We start from the raw sequence: 22344 nt of genomic DNA, 5'->3' as shown, positions 1-22344 counted from the left end.
GTGCCCCTGCCAGCCTGTGCCCAAGGACAGCACGGCCTGGACTGCCAGCAGCGCTGTGAGTGCCAGCACGGGGGGCTCTGCGACCGCCGCACCGGGCGCTGCCTCTGCCAGCCCGGCTGGACCGGCGACAAGTGTGACAGACGTGAGTGGGGCTGACGTGGGCATCAGCACCTGCTGCTGCACAGGGAGGGTCTGGGGGCTTCAGCAAAGACATCAAATTCCCGTTTCAGCAAGCAGGGAGCTGGCGGGGCCGTGGTTTTGGCTGTGCCCCAGTTTTGCTGGGCCCTTTCTCCTTCCATCGATGCGCAGAGGGGTTTAGGTGGGAAGGGACCCTAAAGATCATCCAGTTCCAACCCCAGCTGGTTCCTGTTGTCCTGAAAATGCTGGTGCACACTCAGAGCAGCCTGTGGCAGTGCTGGTGGGAGGGGGATGGGATTCCCAAAGGCACAGACCCCCAGGCATCAGTGCAAAACCACAGGCTGCAAGCAGGGATGAAGGCAGGGCAGCAATCCAGCGTGGTGAAACCAAAATGCCAAGGGAGGACTTTCCTCTGCCACAATTAAGGGTAACAGTGGATCATCCCCTTTCCATTCTTCCTTCTGTGTGTCCTTGTATCACACTGGCCCTCAGGGCCTGGCTTTGGTCCCAAGCCCCAGCAGACCATGGCATCTGTCCTTGGTGGCTCCATGTCTGCGGTATCCTTAGATGTGACACGTGGGAAATGGATTTGTAAAGAATTCTTAAAACTTATTTCTAATTCAATGTCTCTCTCAATGATTGATAACAGAATTAAATCTTTTAAAACACCTCTCAATTAGCCCATCTCTGGAAAAGCTGAGAAAACCAACACCCAGCAATCTCCTTCCCATGAGGAAGGGTTTGAAAAAGCTCTTGGCCTTCAGAGCAGGGACCTCACCACCTATCAGCACAGATGCACAAGCTTCTTCCCTTCTGGGGGCATGACACCTCAGCTTGGCACGTCCTTAAATCAGGGTGAGAAGTCCAGTGACAGCACTTGGCAGCTGACATCTGGCACAAGGAGCTGCCACCAGAGCTGCCACCAGAGCCTCAGCTGCCACCAGCCACTCTCAGGTTTCCTGCTGGGGATGTTTTTCCCTTCAGGAGGCTGTAAACAGCTCTGCTGGCAGCTGAGGCTTGGCCACACAAATCACCTCACTGCATCCTGCCACATCCTGAGGGACAGTGTCCCCTCCCAGCATTGTCACATGCTCCCAGAACCCCACACAGGACAGGGCACCAGGCAGAGTAAAGCACTTCTTTAATTTCTTTCAATAAAAATTAATGAAGAAACCCACCCAAAAGGTAGAAATTACGTTGTTTTTTTAAAAAAAGAACCAAGCTAGGGTCCTCTTAGCTCCCCATGGCTGTACTCTAAGCTATGTGTGTGTGCACAAGAGACAGACCCAGTATGCTGTGAAACTATGGGGGAAAAAGTCCTGAAAAGTCACTTTTTGGTGCAACTTGTCCTCTCTGCTGTGTTTTCATCCCTGAAGCTTGTCCAGAGGGGCTGTTTGGAGCACGCTGTGAGGAGCTCTGTGACTGTGGGGACAACATCTCCTGCCACCACATCACTGGTGCCTGTGACTGCCCCCATGGCTGGAGGGGCCGGCGCTGCGAGAAAGGTGAGGAACACCCCTGGGTGAGGGAAATCCAAGGAAACATCTGCTGCTCCAGAGCCTGGGAATAGAGAAACTTGATTTTTAATGAGAATTACAAGTTGTGGCAAAATATTTTGGGGCTGTGACACAAGATGCTGCTGGGCTGGCTCAACATCGGGGCAGAAGTCTTGTGGAGGAGGCTCTGATGCCTTCCAGGCATTGACAACAACTTAAAATCCAGGCAGAATGCCTGTTTTCAGCTTCCCTTTTTCCTCTGTCGAGGTCAGGATTGAAGGCACTTGACAGGATGGTTCGTGTTCAGACTCAGGTGTTTATTGTTTCATATCTGTGTTACAGTCTCACAGCACTGAGTTCTGCAGTTCTTCACCAACCAGGCACAAAATGGCCAACTAGCTCTTGCTACAAGGTCTTTTAAGGCTAAACTATTCAATTAGGAAATTACACCTAAATTATTTTCGTTTTTAACGCAATAACTAATCACTCAGAGTCCACAATGTGGACTTTTCTGTCCAATTACAAAATACCACCCAAACCCATGGAGAAGAATGACCAGCCTTCACCCTAAAACCTCCATTTTGCTTTATATATATTACTTTAAACCCCCAACTCTAAGTTTTGCACCCTGTGACATCACACACTTCTATCCAAACTCCACACCCACAATCCCAGCTCTGTCATTCCATTTTGGAAGCTTCTGCACGGCCTCAGGTTAAATCCAGTGTTCCCTTGGGGTCTGTCAGCACACAAAGTCTAAAACTCTCAGCATCTAAACTCCAGCAGCAGAAGCCTGACTGACATCCCGCTGTTTGTTTTCCCACAGCCTGCCTGCCAGGTTTCTTTGGGAGGAGCTGTGCCAGTCGCTGTGGCTGTCCCCCGGGAGTGCCCTGTCACCACGTCACCGGGCAGTGCGGCTGCCCGCCAGGACTGACCGGCTCTGCCTGTGAAAAACGTACGGGGATGGGAACGATCCTCTGGCAGCTCTGCTGGCAGGCTCTGGGAACGGGATGGGCCGAGCAATTCCTACAGAAAATAGAAGGGAGAGAAAAGATAAAGAAGGAAAACCAGCCCAAGAGCGGAGCTGTGCCAAGGAGAAACTCCCATTCTGGCAGCTGGGTGCATGCCTGTGGAATGTTAGCGGGGCAGAGGGAGCCAAGTGGGAAATCAGAGCTGGGTATTTATCCAGAGGATTAGCAATAAATCACTATTAAAATGAGCTCCTGTGGGTATGAGCAAGTCTGGAAGAGACAGAGGTGTGTGAGCACGTTCCTTACGCAGAGAAGAGTGCTGGATTTGCCATCTCTGCGTGTGGAGCTTGCAGAAATGTGAGGGCAGGAAGGGCTGGCACAGCAAGAGGCATCTAACGCCTTTCAGTACTTGCCTTTCCTGTCAATCCAAGTATTTCCTGGAGTGAATGAACCTTTTGCATGAGAGTCCCTTTGCTTTTTTGGGTGGCGGAGAATTTTACTGCCATAAAAGGCTCTCTAAATCCTGGCTTAAAATAAAATGTTTTTAAAAAAAGCCTTGCAGAGAGGGGGTGGGATGGCTCCTGAGCCACCTTGGTGCCCTGTCTCTTCACAGCCTGCCTGCCAGGGACCTTCGGGGAGGGCTGTGCTCAGATCTGCCAGTGCGCCGGAGCCACCCAGCAATGTCACCCTGTCACCGGGGCCTGTGTCTGCCCGCCCGGCTTCCACGGTCCTGCCTGCCAGCTGGGTGAGTCCTGCTCTGCTCCCACTGCGTCCCCTGTGCAGCTGGCACACCCTGACATCCCGGTGCCAGGAGGGATCTCTGTGTGTGTGAGTTCTGGGTGCTTCGGCTGCTCCCAGCAGAGCTCTCTGCCTCCTCCCGGGTGAAACATCCATGCAATCCACCTGGTGGATTTTCCTGGGGTGTCTGGACCTTCTCCTTGTGTTTATAGCTGCTGTTTGTTGTCCCCTCAGAGTGCTCCCCGGGCTGGTACGGCCGGGACTGCGAGCGGCCGTGCCAGTGCAGGAACGGGGGCCGGTGTGACCCTGCCACGGGGATGTGCCATTGCCCGCCGGGCTTCATCGGTGCCCACTGCTCCATCCGTGAGTGCTGCTTCAGCCAGAGGGGCTGGGAAAGCAGGGGAGCCTCCTCAGGGGGCAGTGAGGGGTGGGAGATGCAGACCCTGCCTGCAGAAAGGGATGAGCAGCACACCAAGTCCCCAGGAAAGCTCCCTGTGTCCTTTGTCTGTCTGTCCTGGCAGCAGTGCCCTCCTGCTCTGTCCCAGGGAAGAGCTGCAGATGACTGTGTCTGCTGTCTGCAAACACCATGCCTCGGGTTTCGGGGCAGGACAGCTTGTGCACGCCAGGAGATAAATCTGCAAGTTATCAATTGTCAAAGACGACTAAAAAGCCTGAGGGAGCCACACGAAATCCAAGCTGGGAAAGGGCAGGGATTACCTTCCCAAAATGAACCCAAAGCTGGTGGGTGTCAACTTGTCACACCTGAAAAATGAGTTCTAACCCCCTGTACACAGCTGGGCAGGACTTGGAGCAACCTGGCTTAGTGGGAGGTGTCCCTGCCCATGGCAGGGGGTTGGAAACAGATGATCTTTAAGCTCTCTTCCAACCCAAACCATTCCATGATTCTACGGCGCAGCAGGGCAGGGCTGGAGGCTCCTTCTCCTCCCATCGCTCAGCTCCAGCGCTGTGCAAAACTTTCCCTCTCCTACTTCCCACCTCCCCAGCCCTGCTTTGGCCTGACCGAGGCTTTCCTCCCTCCAGGATGCCCCGCTGGCCGCTACGGGCAGGACTGTGCAGAGCTGTGCCCCTGTGGGGACGGAGTTCCCTGTCACCCTGTCACCGGAGAGTGCGTGTGCCCTGCAGGCAGAGCTGGCCGCAGGTGTGAGCAAGGCAAGTGTGTACACCAGGGCTGTCGGGTGGTGTGCTGGGAATGATTTCCTTGCACTGAGATCTCTGCTCGTGGTCCCTGTGCCCACCACCGCTGCTCTGGCCCCGCAGGCTGTGAGCAGCACCGCTATGGGCTGGGCTGCCAGCAGCCCTGCTCCTGCCAGAACGGGGGGCTCTGCAACACCACCGACGGCTCCTGCTCCTGTGCACCCGGCTGGACGGGCAAATCCTGCGAGTTAGGTAACCCTGACCCGCTCCTGTCTGAGCTCACATCCCACCTCCGGTTTGTGTCCCACCTGTGCCAGCCCTGCCTTGGCACGGCCTCCCTGGGGCTGCTGAGCAGTGCTCCGCTCCCTGCCACCCGCAGAATGCCCTCCGGGAAGCTTCGGTGCCGCCTGCCAGCTGCGCTGCCCCTGCCTGCACAACGCCAGCTGCCACCCGGCCACGGGCACCTGCCGCTGTCCCGCCGGCCGCTACGGGCCCCTGTGCGAGCACAGTGAGTGGTGGCAGCGGGACACCCCGGCCTGGGGCATGGGGGTCTCTAAAGCTCATCCGGAGAGCAGGACTGCGGGGCACGGGTGGGACAGCAGCGGCACGCTCCACTTCCCATTTCCCATTAAGGGTTTGGCTTCCCATTTCCCAAGGGTTCAGATTCCCATTTCCCAAGGGTTTGGCTTTCCATTTCCCAAGGGTTTGGCTTCCTATTTCCCAAGGGTTTGGGCTTTCCATTTCCCAAAGCTTCGGCCTTCCCATTTCCCAAGAGTTTGGGCTCCATTTCCCAAGGGTTTGGATTCCCATTTCCCAAGGGTTCAGCTTTCCATTTCCCAAGGGTTTGGGATTCCCATTTCCCAAGGGTTCGGGCTCCATTTCCCAAGGGTTCAGCTTTCCATTTCCCAAGGGTTTGGGATTCCCATTTCCCAAGGGTTCGGGCTCCATTTCCCAAGGGTTCAGCTTCCCATTTCCCAAGGGTTTGGGCTACATTTCCCAAGGGTTCAGGCTTCCCATTTCCCAAGGGTTCAGGCTTTCCATTTCCCGAGGGTTCAGGCTTTCCATTTCCCAAGGGTTCAGCTTCCCACTTCCCAAGGGTTCAGCTTTCCATTTCCCAAAGCTTCGGGCTTCCCATTACCCAAGGGTTCGGGCTCCATTTCCCAAGGGTTCAGGCTTTCCATTTCCCGGGGGTTCGGGATTCCCATTTCCCAAGGGTTCAGGCTTTCCATTTCCCAAGGGTTCACAGCGAGCCCTTCCCAGGCAGGGAGGTGATTCCTGATCCCTGCATGACCCCGCCACACCCAAGGCGCTCACGCCCGCGGTGCCCGGAGCTGTTGGGTGCCGAGCAAACGCCTGGGCACAAGTCGGGCTCTCCGCTCCTCCGTGCCCGGCTGGCCGAGGCTCTGCTCAGAGCTCTGATGAGCTTCTCCCGTGGCAGGCTGCCCGCCGGGATTCCATGGAGAGGGCTGCCAGGAGCGCTGTGCCTGCAGGCATGGCGCGGGATGTGACCCCGCCACCGGGCACTGCCGCTGTCCCCCGGGGCTGCGGGGCGAGCGCTGTCACACAGGTACCGCCACCCTCCTCGCCCTTCCCGGGGCATCCCGAGGGCCAGGCACGCAGGCCAGGGGCTGTATTCCGTGTCTCACACAGGCTGCAAGGAAGGGACGTACGGCGAGGGGTGCCAACATCTCTGTGACTGCCCCAGCGATGTCCCCTGCGACCCGGTGACGGGGCGCTGCCTCTGCCCCCCAGGCAAAACCGGCCCCACGTGTGCTGCAGGTGAGCTGAGCCCCGGCTGGGCAGGGGCGCTGTGTGACAGGGGGTTTGCTCCCAGAAAGCTGGGAGAGGCTTTTTTCTGGTGTGTGGCACCTCACAGAGCGAGAGGGGCAGTGGCACTCAGCTCTCTGGTCCCTGTTGGTAGTCAGATCTGAATGGAAATTCTCCTCCAGCTCCAGAGCCCGTGTGTTCAGATTGACACGGTCAAAAGGCTGAAGGGACATCCTGGAGGCCTGGGGGTGCTCTGGTGTCTCTCTGCCCTGCCCTGCACCCAGCAGAAGCAGGGAAAGCTCTGAGCCTTCCTGCTCGCTGTGCCACGGGCAGCAGCCTGAGCAGCTCTGTGCCCTCTGCAGACTGCCAGCCCACCCACTTCGGCCCCGACTGCCGCCTGGCCTGCCAGTGTGCCCCCAGCTCCTACTGCAACGCCCGGAACGGGCAGTGCCTGTGCCTGGACGGCCACACGGGACCCACCTGCCGCGAAGGTGAGGGCACGGAAGGGACGACTGTCCCAGAACCCGAGGGGAGGCTGGACCTGTGCTCAGGTGTGGGTCCTGTGCCAGGCTTGGGTTTGGGAGCAGCAAATCAGCTCAGTCCACCCACGTAGGGTAGCACCCTCCTCTTCCAAAGCCCTCAGTTGCTCTGACCTGTTTCTGTCACTGCAGCCGCAAGGGAGGTGTGTGGAGTGTCAGAAACGAAGTTGTTCAGCAGCCTGGTCACAAATGTGCCCCTGGAACAGCCAGGGCACAAATCCCATCCCTAATGAGCACGCTGGAACGTTGATCCCATGCACCAGCCACAGTGAAAGCCCCACACTCCTCATCTCTGCCCAAACCCGTGGGCTCAGAGTGCCCCCATGGGTGCTGGGCAGGAGGGTCTGACCCAAACCCACAGCTGGGACCAGTGCTCCCAGCGGGGAGGGGATGTGCCCCCAGGCAGGGCAGCGTGTGGAGGGTCTGCCCTGCTGCAGGGCTGACCTGTCCTGTCTTCCCTTCCAGCCACGCAGTCCCTGCCACCCACCAGGCCACCACCACCCCCGGAGGGGCTCCGGCCAGCGGAGAAGTAGGTCCTGCTCTGGGAGCACCCCCTTGGTTTCACCAAGCAGCCACCTGAAGAAGCCAATGACCTGTAATGAACTCATTAATGAGCCACACGAGCAGCTCTCATCTCCTGACAGCCCCAGCTGCTGCTTTTGGGGCGGTCTGAGTGAGGCTGAGGTGCCCAGTATAACCAGTTCACTGTGCCAGCGCGGGCTGGCCGTGAGGACACGTGTGCCCACACCAGCACACGCCTCTGGCCAGAGACCACAGGACCAGTTCAGGAGGGATCAATTCTGGTCAGGGAACAGTGGACTTTGACAGCTTGTGACACATTGCTGGCTTTCAACTTTTTGGTGCTGGGCTTGGGGAGGGGGCTGAAATTGTGGTCCAAATCAGGTATTTATGCATCAATATTTATGGGAAGCTGCACCACAGTGTTGTCAGGACTGATGGCTGACAGTGCCTGGCTCTCCTGAGACTGGGCCTCCTGTGGGTGCGCCACCTCACTTGAATTATTTTTTTTTAATTTGAATTTTCCACGGTGTTTTACTGTAAGTGACCATTTGCCAGGGGAAAACATGCAGGGCTCACCTACAGAGCTGGTGCCTCCTGACAGAACAGGCTGTGCTGGACAAGCTTCTCAGGAGCCTGAAGTTCCTCATGCCAGGAGTTTGTCAGCCCATGGACCAGGCATTTGTCAGTCCATAGACCAGGAATTTGCCAGCCCATGGATCAGGGGTTTGCCAGCCCATGGTGCTGCCCATGTCACTTACTCCAAGAAGAAAGAAGCCTGAATCGAGTGTGGAAGCCAGAGATTCTGCATGGATGGAGACAAAGCACTGGCTCATCTGGTCAATGGAAATCCCAGTTGGAATGGCCTGGCCCAGCCCTGAGTCCTGAGTCATTTTGCCATGTCAGTCGTAGTCAGGACCTGGCCACCTGCAGCAGCGGGGAATGTCACCACTCCAGTGTCACCACATCGCCCTGGCCAGGACACAGGGCCCCCTTTGTCTGTTTGCACAAAGCTCCTGGGCAGGTGAAGCCACTGCCAGAGGAACCCAGCTCTGCAGAGAAGAGGGACAGTCCCATCCCATCCCATCCCATCCCATCCCATCCCATCCCATCCCATCCCATCCCATCCCATCCCATCCCATCCCATCCCATCCCATCCCATCCCATCCCATCCCATCCCATCCCATCCCAGCCCCACTCCACAGGCTGCAGCACAGCCCTGCCCAGGCACTTGGCCTTTAAATTATTCCCACAGGGGCCAACTGAAAATAATAAAAGAATTGTTTCTTTTCCTGATGGAATTTATTTTAATCTGTATATAACTTGTCATTTTGGGCTAATTCCTTTCTTATTTTATTTCTTCCTTAACAGTGTTTTTTTTCACATTAGCTCTCATTCTTGTGAAGAAATCATGTTCATATAAGTACCTAGTGAAGGACCAAAATCGTGCTGATGAGGTTGGGTGTTGGATAAGCAGGGAGCAGGAAGATTTTGTCCATGTGCCAAATGAGCCCAGTCAGTGCTGCCAGTGGTGCTGCTGACCTCCAGACAATCACCCCTCGGCTCCCCTTTGCCTTGAAGCTCCTGGGCCATTAGAGGAGGGTTCCAGTGATGGGGAGCAGCACAGGAGGAAGAGGAGGAGGAGGCCAGTGGAGATGCTGCGCCTCTGCTCCAGGAGAACATGGGAACAGCCTTAAACATGAGGATGGATCCATCCTGTCCCATTCCAGCTGCAGCTCCCTGACTCCTGCCAGCTGCTCAGAGCAAGCCCTGTACCTGTATTTTTATATAAAGTTCTTTTCCTGTTCATATTTTTTAATCCAGTTTGTTTGCTTCCACTTTTCTTGTACTGTCTCCCTTTTTGGATCTTCTGTAATTTAGCACTGATGAAAAATGTTAATTTCTCCACAGTTAAAAGAAATAAACAGAAAGCCTGGCTGAGTTTTTACTTACCTTGTCTGTGTCAGTCAAATGCACCTGACAGCTGCTCTGGGTGACAGCGGGCTGGCAGGGGCTCTGGAGGCTGTTTCATGAGGTGTTGTGTCAGAACATGCAATGCCACCAGCAGAATGAAGCTTCATTTCAGGGCTCATGGTTGGGACAACCTGGCTCCTTGGAGCTGTCATGCTCAGGGACACTCAGAGTTCATTGGCATCCAAGATTTTATTGTTGCCTTAATTTACAGTTGAACATTTTGATCAGAACAGTCCTTACATCAGCGCTGCTCCTGTCAGTGTGAAGTTGGCAGTCTATTGCCTGGCTCACCCCAAAAATTGTCATGTTCCCTGCATGGAGTTGGAGGGGCTGAGCCCCCTTCCCCAGATGGGAGGAGGGAAAGGCAGGTGGGAGCTGCAGCACTGCTCCTCATCCTGCCTCTGCTTCCCCTCTGCCTGGAGCATCATCCCATTCCTGGCCCCAGAGCTGACTCCATGGGAACAACTCCGGCATCAAGTATTTTATCTGGCATCACCTCACCTGTGCATGGCACGGCTCTGCCCGAAGGGCGCAAGAATTATTGCTGGGGAGAGAGACAGAAAAAATAGAAACAGGAAAAAAATCAAAAAGAGAAAACTGGGTTGAGGAATAAGGCAAGCACACGGATTTAGGCTCCAAACAAAGCCTGACTGGGGTGTGCTCTCCCCACACCAGGTGTGCAGCAGGTGCTGGCCCAGCTTCCAGCAGGGATGGAGACGGTGGCACGGGCACTTCAGAGCCCAGAACAGCTCCAGCTTTCCAACCTGAGCAAACCCTGAGCTGCTCCCGGAGCCTGTCCCGGGTCAGCGGTGCCAGCGCTGCCAGGAGTGCCCGGCGCCAGCTCTCACAGACAGAGCTGCTGTGCCACAGCTGCCACCCAGGCAAGCACAGCTCCAGAAGAAAGGCTCTGCTGCCACCTCCTCTCCGTGGGCTCAGTCTGCAGAGGTCTGGGGGTCCCTGAGGCAGAGGAGTCCCTCGGGGCTGGTCCTACACGTCGGTCTCGATGCGCAGCCGCTCCATGCGCCGCACGTTGCCCTCGGCGGCCACGCGGCTCGTGATGGGCCGGGCACAGGCCTGGGGGAACCAGCCCCGCTCCCCGTCCCGCAGACGCTCCCCCCAGCACCAGCCTAGGACAGAACAGAGCTAGAGACAGGGCCAGGAAGGGTCACAGATCCTGGGGATGCACCACTCCCCTCCCTTGGGGTGCTGGCTAGGGGTAGCCAGGTGATGCTTCAGGTTTAGCTTTTCTGTTTTTCAGATTCTCTGCTGCTTTAGTGTGTGGGTCTGGGCTTCCCATGAGGGGATGCTGAGCTCTGCACAGAGCAGAGACAAAACAATTCCTGCTCCAGCTGGGCACCAAGGACAAATGATCCAAACCTCAGGCCCAAGAGCATAAACAAGACTGAAGACAGGAAAACAAGAAGGGTGGGACTTCATGGGCTAAAGCTGGAATTGGACAATTAACTCCAATATGCAAATAAATCATAACTTATAAAAGTGAGAGACCCCATGACTGGTCGACCATTTTGGGTTCACCTGGGCTGTAGCCCTGGCTGGGCTCTTGCACTGCCCAAGGTGGATCCGTTGAGGCCTCCTAATCAATCCCTACTTTATTCTTTATCTCTGTTCTAGGTCAGCCTCCAGAAAGCATCACAGGGATGGCAGGGGAGGAGGTTTCTGATTTACTGCCTGTTCTGGGGGTGTTTTCTCTCACTTCTGAGGCCTCTCCTGCTGGTGCCAGCCACAGTCTGCACACAGGAGTCACCCCGAAGGAACACAGCAGCTGCCCACGGCAGTGCCACCTCCCTCAGCCCCCCAGGACCCACTGTCACCTGCTGGGACACAGCACCAGCCAGTGCCACAGGTCTCACCAGCAGCCAGGGCTTCCTGGAAGCTTCTGCAACTGCTAAAACCCAGTCCCCAGGGACCACTGAAGGTTCCCCCTGCCCCAGCTCTGCTGAGGTCAGAGCCTGCCCCACACCCAGCCCCACACTCCCTGGCACTCACCGTCCTCTTCCCCCAGCACCAGGACAACATCTGCCTGCTGCAGGGACAGCTCGTCCGCCTCCTTGGCCAGGTAGGCACGGGTGATCTCCACCTGGCTCAGGTCTGCAGGACAGGGGACAGCAGGGACAGTGAGTAGGGACAGCCCCCTGCTCAGCCATCACCCCCACACTGCCCACCAGTGCTCCACAGCACAACATGCTCCATTCCCTCCTGCCCCTTATCCCTCCAAGCCCTCTAACAACAGCTGAAGGCATTCCTGGAATTCCACTGTGCCTCCCAGGAAATGTATTTAAGGTCAATTGACACTGATAACTTCATGGGAGGCAACTCCTGCGGAGCAAGGCGTGGAGTTTGCCTCTCTGCTGGCAGGAGTGGAGGAGAACCAGGTAAAAACATGGGCCTGCAAATGCTCTGGTGGGACAGGGAGTCCCAGCAGAGCCAGGCTGCCCTCTGGCACACGGTACCTCCTTTGGGAGTGGTGTCAGGCTTTTCCTTCTCCCTGTGCATCAGCGCCGCGATCCACCGGGCCCGGTCACTCCTGCCAGAGGGAAACACAAGGAGAGCCTCAGGACAGCATCCCTGTGGCCAGCAGCAGCTGGGACATTCCCAGCAGGATGAATCCCTTCCAGGAGAGTCAGGTTGGACAAGCATTTGATCACTATTCAGTTTAAACACACTTCTCAAGTGGCACACACGGCACAGGTGCTTCGCTTCACTTGGACAGGGAAAGCTGATACGGGAATTTTATGGAATATAAAAGGGAGGAAGGAACAGAGCCTGGGAGAAGGCTGTGCACATCCCCATTTCTGGGAGGAGGAGTGTGGGGGTAAAGGGATATCTGCAGAACCCTCAGAGGATTCCCAGGGCACCAGTTCATCCCATGAGCCAGAGCAAACTCCCAGCGTGGCACTCACAGCGTCTCTGCCGACAGCACCACCTCCTCCCGCCGGCCCTCGCTGTCCTTCTCCAGCACCACTCGCAGCAGGTGCCCACCAGCCTTGCCAGGGGGAGGGGAGGGTGGGTCTGAGCTCTCCACCTTCTCCACGGTGACCTGGTCCAGCGTGGCGTAGTTCATGACGCTGTAGCTCTCCTCGCTGCGGCACAGACGGGATCAGCGCCTCAGCTGTGGATCCAGGACATGTCCCGCTCCCAGCCCGGCACAGGAGGCTCAGCAGGCATCGCCAGAGCAGCCTGGAGCTGCTGCTCAGGGTGGGACGTGGCTCTGGGGACTTGCTGGCCACCCACCCACCGAGGCAAAGCCACCGGTGGGACTCTTCTGGCTGACAAGGGACGGCTCACAAAGGCGCAAACAGGGAAATCTCACAGATTTCTCCGGCATGTACCGCTCGGGAAATTGGGGTTCAATCCCCTAGCCGCTCTTCAGGGAAAGGCAGGGCCCTCACCTCTTCTTCTTGGTGATGATGAGGACGTCGTTGAAGAGGAAGAGGTGGCAGAGGCGGCCGGCGCCGCGGCGGAAGATCCCGGCCTCCTCCGAGAGCAGCAGGTGCAGCTCGCCGCGCTTCCGCAGCCACCGCGACACCGAGACCAGCGGGAACGGCTGGAACAGACCCCCCGAGGCTGAGCCCCTGCCCTCCTCAAGGCAGTGAGTGAACCTGCAGTGGCCCTGGGCTCAGCAGGGATGGACACCACAAGCGTTTAAATGTCCTTTATAAAGGATTTTCCAGGGGGCAGGCGGAAGGTGGAGCAGCCGTGCACCCCATTGTGATATTTACGTTCTCCAGACAAAGAGACATAATTCTGTCTCTCAGGAGAGGCACATAGAGAAGAAGAGAAAACAATCTTTATCTCTGCTCCTTTGTTTTCCCCATGTGGAATGTGGTGTGGAGATTGTTTACCTGAACTGATTGCTTGGTTGGATTCTAGTAAAAGTTAAGTTCAGTGACCAATGGGATCCAGCTGTGGCTCTGACTCTCAGCAGAGTCATGAATTTGTAGTTAGTTAGATAGGTAAGTAAGAAGTAAGTATGTAAAATAAGATAGTATCTCTTTAAATAGTATATTAACATAATATAGTATAGTTTTAATAAAGCTATGCTTCAGCCTTCTAATCTAGAACCAAACACCATCACTTTTTCCTGCATGTGGGGTTCACCATGTTTTTTACTATACCCCATTCCAGCACACCCAGAGGTGCAGCCCCTGGACCCCAATAGTGGGTGACACTGTCGTGGCTTTACTGCATCCTTTAGAAACTGCCTGTATCCAACAGTCCAGTCCAGGTTTCCCAGAAGGATTCCCAGCACAGGTCTGACCTGCCTAAACAAGCCCCAGAAGACCTCCCATCCCCCCTTCCACAAGACCTCACCTTCTTCTTCCCAAATTCCAGCTGTTTCTGCAAGGTGTACATCTGCTCTGTCCTCTCCATAGCCCGAGCTCCCTCATTGCAGCTCTTGACCAGCTGGGAAGAGAAAAGCATCCCAAGGGAAATGGAGAAGGGTCAGACACTGAGCCCATCCATCTCCCACACCACCCCCAGCTTTAGGGACTGTCAGTTCCTGGCACGGGCTTCACACCAGGTTTGGGAAAAGGCAGTGGATACTCTCCTGGAGAGGGATGGCACATGGCCTCTGCCTGGAGAAGGACTCAAGTGAACCTGCACCAAAACTGAGGAGGAACAGGAGGAGGAAGAATGAATCATCTGAGAAGAGCTCAAGGCAGGAGGATGGACAATCACACAGAGACAATCTCACATCTCTGCTCGGATGTGAGAGCAGGACAGACTGGGAGCAGCAGGAATGTGCTGCCAAGAGCTGCTCTTCAGGGGGATGAAAGGAAGAGTCACCACTGGCACGGTGGTGGCCACAGTCCCTGTGGCCCTTTGGCCTCCTGTGTGACTGAGCAGTGGATGGGAAAACACAGGGAGACGAGATCCAGGAGCACAGACAGCACACAGCCCGTGACTACTGCGCTCCACACTTCCCTCTCTGCCTCACTCCCTGCCCTCTGCCCAAATCCCCAAAATCCATGCTGAGAGCTGTCTCAGGAAGGACAAAGATGGGCCAAAGATAAAAGAAGAAAAGAGGACAAGGAAAAGGAACAAACCAAGATCAGGTGACAAAGGCGAGAAGGAAAATGAAGTGTTCATCCAGCAGTTGTTTGGAGCAGAGGAGCCTCAAGTGAGCTGATGCTGGGAGGGAAAGGAGAGGCCAGAATGGATCAGTGCTCCAGAGGGCTGAGCTGGCAGAAGGAGAGGTGGAGGGCTCCCAGGTGGCCTCACCTTGCTGATGGCCTTCACAGCGCGGGTGGCAGCTCCGTACGCTGCAGTGCGCGCGTTTGTTTTTTGCTGGACGGTCTGGAATTCCAAGATAAGAAGCTTTAGTGACATTGCACCTCAGAGAAGGGAGCATCAGCTGCTTCCCAGGGATTTCAGGGTGCCACACGTTGATTGAGCTGTTCCCAATGGTCAAAGGAAGGTTTAACAGTGCTGGGAGCTGTGAATCTGGGGGTTTCGTGTCTGATACGTGCCTGGCCACCCCCTGGCCCTCAGCCCTGCAACCCACCACAGACTGGGAGCAGCTCCTGGAAATCCCACATCCAGCAGCTTGGCCACTTAGAGCAGATTGCCATGAAGAATGCAAGGCCTGATTTCCTCTCCTGGGCTGCCTGAGCAGGACACTTATGCCACCCCACCCTGGGACCCAGATACGGCACAGAAGAAGCTCAGGTCGCTCAGATGGGAGGCATCAAGACATGAGGTGTTATTCACAGAGCTTTAAGCTGCACACTGACATCCCCCAGAGAAGCAGATTGCTCTGGATATAAATCACAGAATATGCTGAGTTGGAAGGGACCCATTAAGATCAACTCCTGGCCCTGCACAGGACACCCCAAGAATCCCACCATGTGCTTGAGAGTTATCCAAATGCTTCTCCTGAATACAGGAACATCCAGGCTCAGCACCCAGGGCCCAGAGGGCTGGAACTCCAAGCAGAGGATGTCCTGGGCTCAGCAAACAAAGGGAATAGCAGAGTCACCTCTTCAGAGGTGCCAAGCAATGCCACTGTATGACTACTTACATCTAAGAGCAGAGGAAGCCGTGTTACCCTCTGCATGGGCAGAATGAGAAATGAGATCATTGGCAGGCCTCCACACTCTGGCTTCCTTTCAATTTGTTTCAGGGTGTCTTTAAATAAGGGGTTTGTGGTTCTGGAACGGGACAAGAAAGCTCCATTAACTCTGTTCTTCAGTTGTCAGGATTTTCCAGCAGCTCTCCACGCACTGGAAATGCAGAGCAGTGATGGCACTGCCTGGGGTGCTCTGCCAGGCTTGGAGTGCCCTGCTGGGCAGAAATGGGACTGATCCCACAGCAGGTGGTGGAAAAGCACCCAGAGAGAGATGGGGAGCCCACCAAAAGGTGGGTAAAGCCACAGATGTACCAACAGCAGACTCAGACTTGGCCTGGAGATGAACAAGGCCCATCCATGTCCCTGTGTGTTACGGACCTCTGCAGTTCCTGGAGCCCGAGCCCCTCAGAGGCAGTTCCTTGGCCTGCCCAAGCCCTTACTCACAGCAGCTTTTCCAGTGTCCTGTGCTGATAGACTTCATTGGAGCAGTAGCTGATGTAGGGGCTGAAGTGCTTCGAGGCGTGCTCCTCCACGATGTCACTGATGTCAGGGATCAGGAGGTGCTCCTGGTGTCGCTTCTCCAAGTCTTCAAAGAAGCTGAGGAGAGAATTCCAACAACCTCACCACACGACTCACTAGGCCTGGACAAACTGAATGTTCCCACTGCTGCTTTTCCCCAGTTTTCCCAGAGGAGATGGGGCCTGGATCCCTTCTGGCAGGGCAGCTGCAGCAGCCGAGACACCCACGCCTTCCCCAGAGACACACGCTTCCTCCATTCCTGCATGGGATCCCTCTGCACCTCAGCCCTCCACGAGGTTTATTTCTGCCCCATCAGGGAGCCACAAGCCCTCAACACCCCCACAGCCATTCCCAGGGCTGCTGCATCCTCCTCCTGCTGCCTTCCCACACGGACACAGCTCGCTGAGCACCGGCTCCCACGGCATTTCCTCCCCACCTCCCAGTGAGCACCTGCAGCAATCCAAGGGATGGTTTGGCACTACAAATAAAAAGCTCAGGGTCCCATCCCAGGCCCCACTTGCCTCGTGCTGACTGTCAGGATGTCCCCGATGTTGGAGAAGAGGTGGTGGTGCTCTGTCTGTGTCATGGTCTCCTTCAGCTCCTCTGACCTCATGAAGTGGCCCACCAGGATGCTCAGGCTGTGCATGTAGGAGTACTCAGAAGTGATGATCTCAAACATTGCCTGGAGAAAGCAGGGGAGATGCAACAGCATAAACTGACCGGACAAAGCTGGGAATTAACTGTTAAATCTTATTTATGGGACACTCAGTCATTAAAAAGCCACGGCATGAAGGTGTTTTCCCTTCCCATCAGCACCCAGTGGAGCTGCCTGTGTGCAGTGAGCCCTCCCAGCACTGCCCAGTCCTGGAGCAGCAGCAGCACCACGAGCTGACCCTGGCAGAGCCACGCGTGTCCCACGGCCTCTGGTGCCCCCGCTGTGCTCCCGGGCCCCTCTCACCTCCTGCCGCTTGCGCTCCTCGGGGGAGATCCTCTGCAGGATGCCCGATTCCAGAACCTGCGGATGAGCAGGAGCCACGGTCCTTGCACGCCCTCTAGTGCGGTCTGGGGCTGTGTCAGCCTCCCCACGGCCCATCCCGCCAGCACGCACCAAAGGGACCCATCAGAGACCGTCAGACACTGTGACACACCATCAGAAACCATCAGAAACCATCAGAAACCATCAGAAACCATCACACACTGTGACACACCATCAGAAACCATCATAAACCATCACACACTGTGACACACTGTAACACACTGCAACACACCCTCAGAAACCGTCAGAAACCATCAGAAACCATCAGAAACCATCAGAAACCATCAGACACTGTGACACACCGTAACACACTGCAACACACCATCAGAAACCATCAGAAACCATCAGAAACCATCACACACTGTGACACACCGTAACACACTGCAACACACCATCAGAAACCATCAGAAACCATCAGACACCATCAGAAACCATCAGAAACCATCAGACACTGTGACACACCATCATAAACCATCAGAAACCATCAGAAATCATCAGAAACCATCACACACTGTGACACACCACCACAAACCACCACAACCCATTACAAACCATCAGAAACCATTACACGCTGCAACACACCACCACACACCAAAGGAACCCATCAGAAACCATCAGAAACCATCACACACCACCACTACTCACTCCTGCATCACCCCCTGCATTATCACCCAGCCCCCAGCAGCTGCTGCCACTCCCTGGATGAAGAATTACTGTCCCCACAGCCTGCAGGGGAAGCCCAGCAAGGAGCACCCACCTTCCCCTGAGCTGTGGGTGAAGCCCAAGCACCGCAGCACCAGCGGGGCAGAAACGGGACTGATGGGGCAGAAACGGGACTGATGGGGCAGACCCTGTGTGTCGCAGCCAGCCCAGTGCAAGCACCAGTGGTGTGGAATTATCCCCTCACGGCTCTCAGAGCCTCCAGGCTGCTGCCCCTACCTCTGGGAGCTGGCTCCAGGTCACCTGGGCCGGGCGGTAGCTCTGCACCACGATGGCAGCGCCCGGAGGGGACGGCTCCTCTGGCAGGGCCTCCTCCAGCAAGTCCTCGTCTGACTCGTGGCTGACCGAGTTCAGGCCCCTCTCCCGGATCTCCTGATACAGCCGGGGCTCTAAGGAGGACAGGGCACGAGGTCAGCCCAGCAGCCTCATGGCTTCCCTTCCCACCACGGCTGCCTTGCCCTGCTGGCCACGAGCCAACAAGTTCCAGCGGCCAGAAACTCCCTGATGAGGTTGGACTTTGCACTGCACTGATCACACAGCGGCTCCTGCTCCCAAACAGCCTCCCACAGCTCTCCCATTCTCCCTGGGAGCCATCCATCTGTGAGCACGGCAGCAACGGAGCGTTATCAGCACCAGGAGTGGGAAAGCAGGGCAGCAATGCTCCTCTTGCTTTGGGGGAACACAGATAAAAACCATGGCCCCAGGAGGGGGAAAGCAGGGCAGCAATGCTCCTCTTGCTTTGGGGGAACAGAGGTAAAAGCCATGGCCCCAGGAGTGGGAAAGTAGAGCAGCAATGCTCCTCTTGTTTTGGGGGAACACAGATAAAAGCCATGGCTCCAGGAGTGGGAGAGCAGGGCAGCAATGCTCCTGCTGCTTTGGGGAAATACAGACAAAAGCCACGGCCAGGGAGCAGCCCAGTGGGGAAGGCACAGGGCCCAGGGGCACTCACGGTCCTTGAAGGAGCCACCACGCTTCTGCACCCGCTTCCGCCCGAGGGTTCTCTGCAAGGGCAAGAGGAGAGCCTGCTGTGGTTACCACACTTCTGAGGCCCTGGGAAAGCTCCTTCAGGAAGAGGGGGAGTTACCTGTGCCAGTTGGCCCACACCACCCTGTTCTTTCAGCCTGGCTTTTGTGTGGGCTCTGTTTGCCTTACCCAGGTGACTCAGCTTTCACCTCCCATATAACCAGGGTCAGGCTCAGAACCATTCTGTACTTGCACTGCTGCTGTCAAATCTCTCTGGCACCTGGACTTTGCCTGCTCTGGAGTTTCCCTTTCCCCAGACGTGCTTCACCCATGTTTGTGTACGACTGGAGCCACTCTCCTGGCCAGCCCCACCCTACAAACACCCTGCCAAGAGTCCAGCTCCACTCCCCATGAAAACCATGTCAGCTATTCCCAGCCTCTCCAGGGACCTGCAGCATCTGCTGCTGACACGGAGCTTCCCAAGGCACCGCTCACGACCCCAGGCTCAGCAAAGCAGCTCCAGCACTGAGCGGAGCTGTGGCCCTGCAGCTCCTCTGTCAGCACCAGGGAGGCAGGAGCTCATCCCTGCCCCACAGGGGGGACAGCGGGTGCTAAACCCACCTTGCTCCTGCCGGGGCTGCGGTCGGGCGGGGCGCTGCCATCCTCGGGCACGGGTTTCAGCGAGGGAGCGGCCTTGGCTGGCTGCAGCTCGGCCCCCAGCCCCTTCATGGCCGCGCGGTAGGACATGTTCCTCAGGTTGCGCTTGAGGGCCCCTCCGCCATCATCCTCATCCTCCACCTCCAGCGCCAGCACGGGGACGGCCGCCCGCTTCGGGTCGGGGCTCAGGGGCTCCCGGCTCGCCCCGAAGCTCTGGTGCCGGGAGGGGCTGTTCTTGGGCTTGGAGGAGACGGCCAAGCTCTTGGGGATGAGCTGCTGCGTTCCCACCTTGAGTGCGGCAGGGCTGTCCGTGCTGAGCACGATGCGACGGGGCTCGGCCGAGCTGGGGGAGGCCAGCGGTGACAGCGGGGTGGCACTGGGAGCCGTGGTGGGGCTGCGCTTCCCAGGGCCACACGTCGGGCTGGGGGGCTCTGGCCGCACTGGGTGGCATCGGTACTCCAGGAGCAAGGTCTTGTCATCCACAGAGGCACCAGAGGAGCCCCGAGACATGGCGGTGGGGGAGCAGCAAGCTGAGGAGGATAGACAGACAGACAGACAGACAGACAGGTGGCTGAACAGCTCCCAATAAGGCAGCAGGAATTTACAGAGCCACAGGAACCTTGGGACAGCGCAGGACACTCCTGTGTCAGGAGTGCAGGGTCGCCACAGGCAGGGCCTGTGTGGACACGCTGGGGATGCTGTCACCACCCTGCTCCTTGTGGGGCCACCTGTGTGGGACTCAGGGAGCTCCAGGACGTGGTCAGGAATGGGAGCAGGCAGGCATGGGAGCAGCCAGGTCCCAGAGCAGCCAGGCCCAGAGCAGCCAGGCACTGGGCAGGCTCAGACCTGAGCCGGGCAGGCCTGGATCCTCTCCCAGCCCCGCTGCTGCCACACCTCCGTGTCCCCTCATTCCCCTTTGGGGTGCTGCCAGCCACCTCTGCACCCTCCTGAACGCCACCTCCCCCCGGGGCTGTGGATCCCCGGCCGTGAACCCTCCAAGCTCCTACTTGCCCCACACCGTGCTGCCCCAAAAACACCTGCCCCAGTCCCTGGGGCTGCCAGCTGGGGTTAAGGTCACTCATTCCCTCCTGTGCCACGCACAGAACCACGCACCTACAGAACAGACAGAGCGTTTTATGCTCTCTGCCTATTACATAACTTGGGGAGAAATGATGGTTTAGCTGTCCCCAACTGAGATCCCATTGTGCACCAGTGCCATCTCCAAGCTGTTCCCTTTCAAAGAGCAGGAAACAAACCAAGGCTGGACCGTGCTTTTCCCTCCATGAATGACTGGCAGGAGGACAGCACAGACCCATCAACAACAGCTCGTTTGACAGAGGCTGCTCATTCCCATGTCCTGGGATGCGGGACACATGCTCTGCGTCCGGAGCTGTGCCAAGTGTCCCTCGGACGAGCAAAGCGCCACGTTCCGCTCTTAACCCCATCCTGCCTGAGGACGAAGAAAACTTTTCCTAAGTCCTGGCGGCAATGAACAGGCCTGAGCGCAGAGGGTCTGGGGCTGCAGCATGCACGGCTCTCGGTGCTGGGCTGGAGGGAGGCTCGGTGGCCACACAGGGCATCGATCCCCGGTGTCACCGCCCGCGGGGGCACACGGGCACCGTAACCCGGTACTGCCACCCCTACCCGCCCAGGGCTGCGGTGCACGGGCAAGGCTCTGAAAGGGCTGGGAGGACGGCGGGATACAGCCCCGGGAAGCACCCAAACCCCTCCGCCACGGACCCAATCACCCCCCGGCACCTCGGGGACAGCGGCAGGAGGACGAGCCCCGGCGGCGCTCGGGAGGGACGGCACAGCTCTCCCCGCCGTCCCCTCCCCGGAAGGCGCTCGGCAGCCGCTGGCCCGGGGCCGCCGCCCGCACGACTGCCCGGCAGCCCCGGTGCCGGTACCGGTGCCGGTGCCGGTCCCTCCTTAGGTCCCCGGTCCTTCCGCAGCGCCCCCGCCCCGACCCCGCCACGCCCGCACCTACCCGCGCCCCTCGGAGCCAGCGCGGCGGGGAGGGATGGGAGGGACCGGGAAGGGATGGGAGGAACCGGGGCGGGAGCGGGGGAGGTGCCGGTCCGGCCCCCGAGGCCGTGCCGGGCTGTGTCCGGTGTCCGCGCATCCCGGCTGCGAGCGGCGCTGCGCTCCCTGCCGCGCCCCGTGCCGCGGGCGCTCCGGCTTCCTAGGGGTGAAAAGTTAATTAAACATCTCTAGGAACGGTGTTTTGCTGCTTCTTGATGAGTGTTCATCAGGGGTGTGCCCCTGGGATCTGGGCATCCTCCATCCCCTAAAGCCGCCTCTGCAAGCTCGCTGGAGGCGGGGGGATTATTCGGTGTCGCTCTCCTGTCACCTTAGCGGGTGACAAACGAGTGTGCCCCGGCTGTCCTCGGGGTCTGGCCGACACACACTCGGTATTTCAGCAGCCCAGGGACTGTCCCTTACTGCAGACATGTCTGATGCTCGCTTTAGTTGGGTCTTCAGTGGTCAAAGGTAACCTCGGGCGATCCCTCCGGATGCACAAAACATCAGTTTCGGCTGCTTTTGGGCGCTGGGAAAGAGGATCTTTCTCTGCTGGGAAAGAGGATCTGAGGGTCAGGCTGCTGACTGCTGCCCAGTAAGGCTCAACAGTGCTCTGTGTCTTTACTGGGAACAGACTTTTCCTTGACCTTCTCTTTTGCCCCCCTGTTCTGCTCCTCCCCATCCTCCAAATGGGGCCTTTTTCTCACTTGTTTGTGGTGAATCTCAAGCACTTTGTGCACGACAAAGTCCACTTGTCAGCAATATTCTTTGAAATGCCTCTGTTCTCTCCACTCCGGGGCCTGCCTGACAATCGCCCCATTATCACAGCTTTCTTATCCCATAGATTTTTTATCCTTTCCCTCCGGGGCTAATAAGGAGAAAGGCTCCAGCGAGAGGAGGGCTCCTACTCAAGGGTTCAGCTCCGAATGAAACCCTCCCGATCTCCGGGGAAGGGCCATTATCCGGAATGTGGGACACCATCATTTGATCACCATGAATGACTTTTTGAAGCGAGGCCATTCATCAGTTGTGTAATGGGGTT

The 22344-nt window shown here is 57.2% G+C and overlaps 2 protein-coding genes across 2 annotated transcripts in view; one reads left to right on the top strand and one right to left on the bottom strand.

Moving 5' to 3' along the window:
* Positions 1 to 9271, top strand: part of MEGF6 (multiple EGF like domains 6) — a 41727-nt gene extending 32456 nt beyond the window's left edge. The window contains exons 23-34 of the mRNA XM_072917296.1: positions 14 to 142; positions 1515 to 1643; positions 2461 to 2589; positions 3219 to 3350; positions 3578 to 3706; positions 4385 to 4513; positions 4622 to 4750; positions 4878 to 5006; positions 5937 to 6065; positions 6149 to 6277; positions 6628 to 6756; positions 7270 to 9271. Of these exons, the coding sequence (XP_072773397.1) occupies positions 14 to 142; positions 1515 to 1643; positions 2461 to 2589; positions 3219 to 3350; positions 3578 to 3706; positions 4385 to 4513; positions 4622 to 4750; positions 4878 to 5006; positions 5937 to 6065; positions 6149 to 6277; positions 6628 to 6756; positions 7270 to 7337 (1490 nt within the window). The 3' untranslated portion in view covers positions 7338 to 9271. The remainder of the gene's footprint in view (positions 1 to 13; positions 143 to 1514; positions 1644 to 2460; positions 2590 to 3218; positions 3351 to 3577; positions 3707 to 4384; positions 4514 to 4621; positions 4751 to 4877; positions 5007 to 5936; positions 6066 to 6148; positions 6278 to 6627; positions 6757 to 7269) is intronic.
* Positions 9272 to 9467: 196 nt separating this feature from the next.
* Positions 9468 to 21350, bottom strand: ARHGEF16 (Rho guanine nucleotide exchange factor 16). Its single transcript, XM_030289252.4, has 15 exons — positions 21271 to 21350; positions 19248 to 19813; positions 18613 to 18664; positions 17883 to 18052; positions 16866 to 16922; positions 16429 to 16589; positions 15833 to 15985; positions 15341 to 15470; positions 14542 to 14616; positions 13630 to 13722; positions 12708 to 12862; positions 12219 to 12398; positions 11769 to 11842; positions 11305 to 11406; positions 9468 to 10424 (listed from the first exon to the last, which is right to left on the bottom strand). Exons 2-15 carry the CDS (start codon positions 19791 to 19793, stop codon positions 10285 to 10287), a joined length of 2088 nt encoding a protein of 695 aa, XP_030145112.4. The 5' UTR covers positions 19794 to 19813; positions 21271 to 21350; the 3' UTR covers positions 9468 to 10284.
* Positions 21351 to 22344: the final 994 nt, after the last annotated feature.

The sequence above is a fragment of the Taeniopygia guttata genome, chromosome 21, assembly GCF_048771995.1.
Source record: "Taeniopygia guttata chromosome 21, bTaeGut7.mat, whole genome shotgun sequence".
Taxonomy (NCBI): Eukaryota; Metazoa; Chordata; class Aves; order Passeriformes; family Estrildidae; genus Taeniopygia; species Taeniopygia guttata.
Note: the sequence above shows the minus strand (reverse complement) of the source record. Positions and strands in the feature narration are given on the sequence as shown.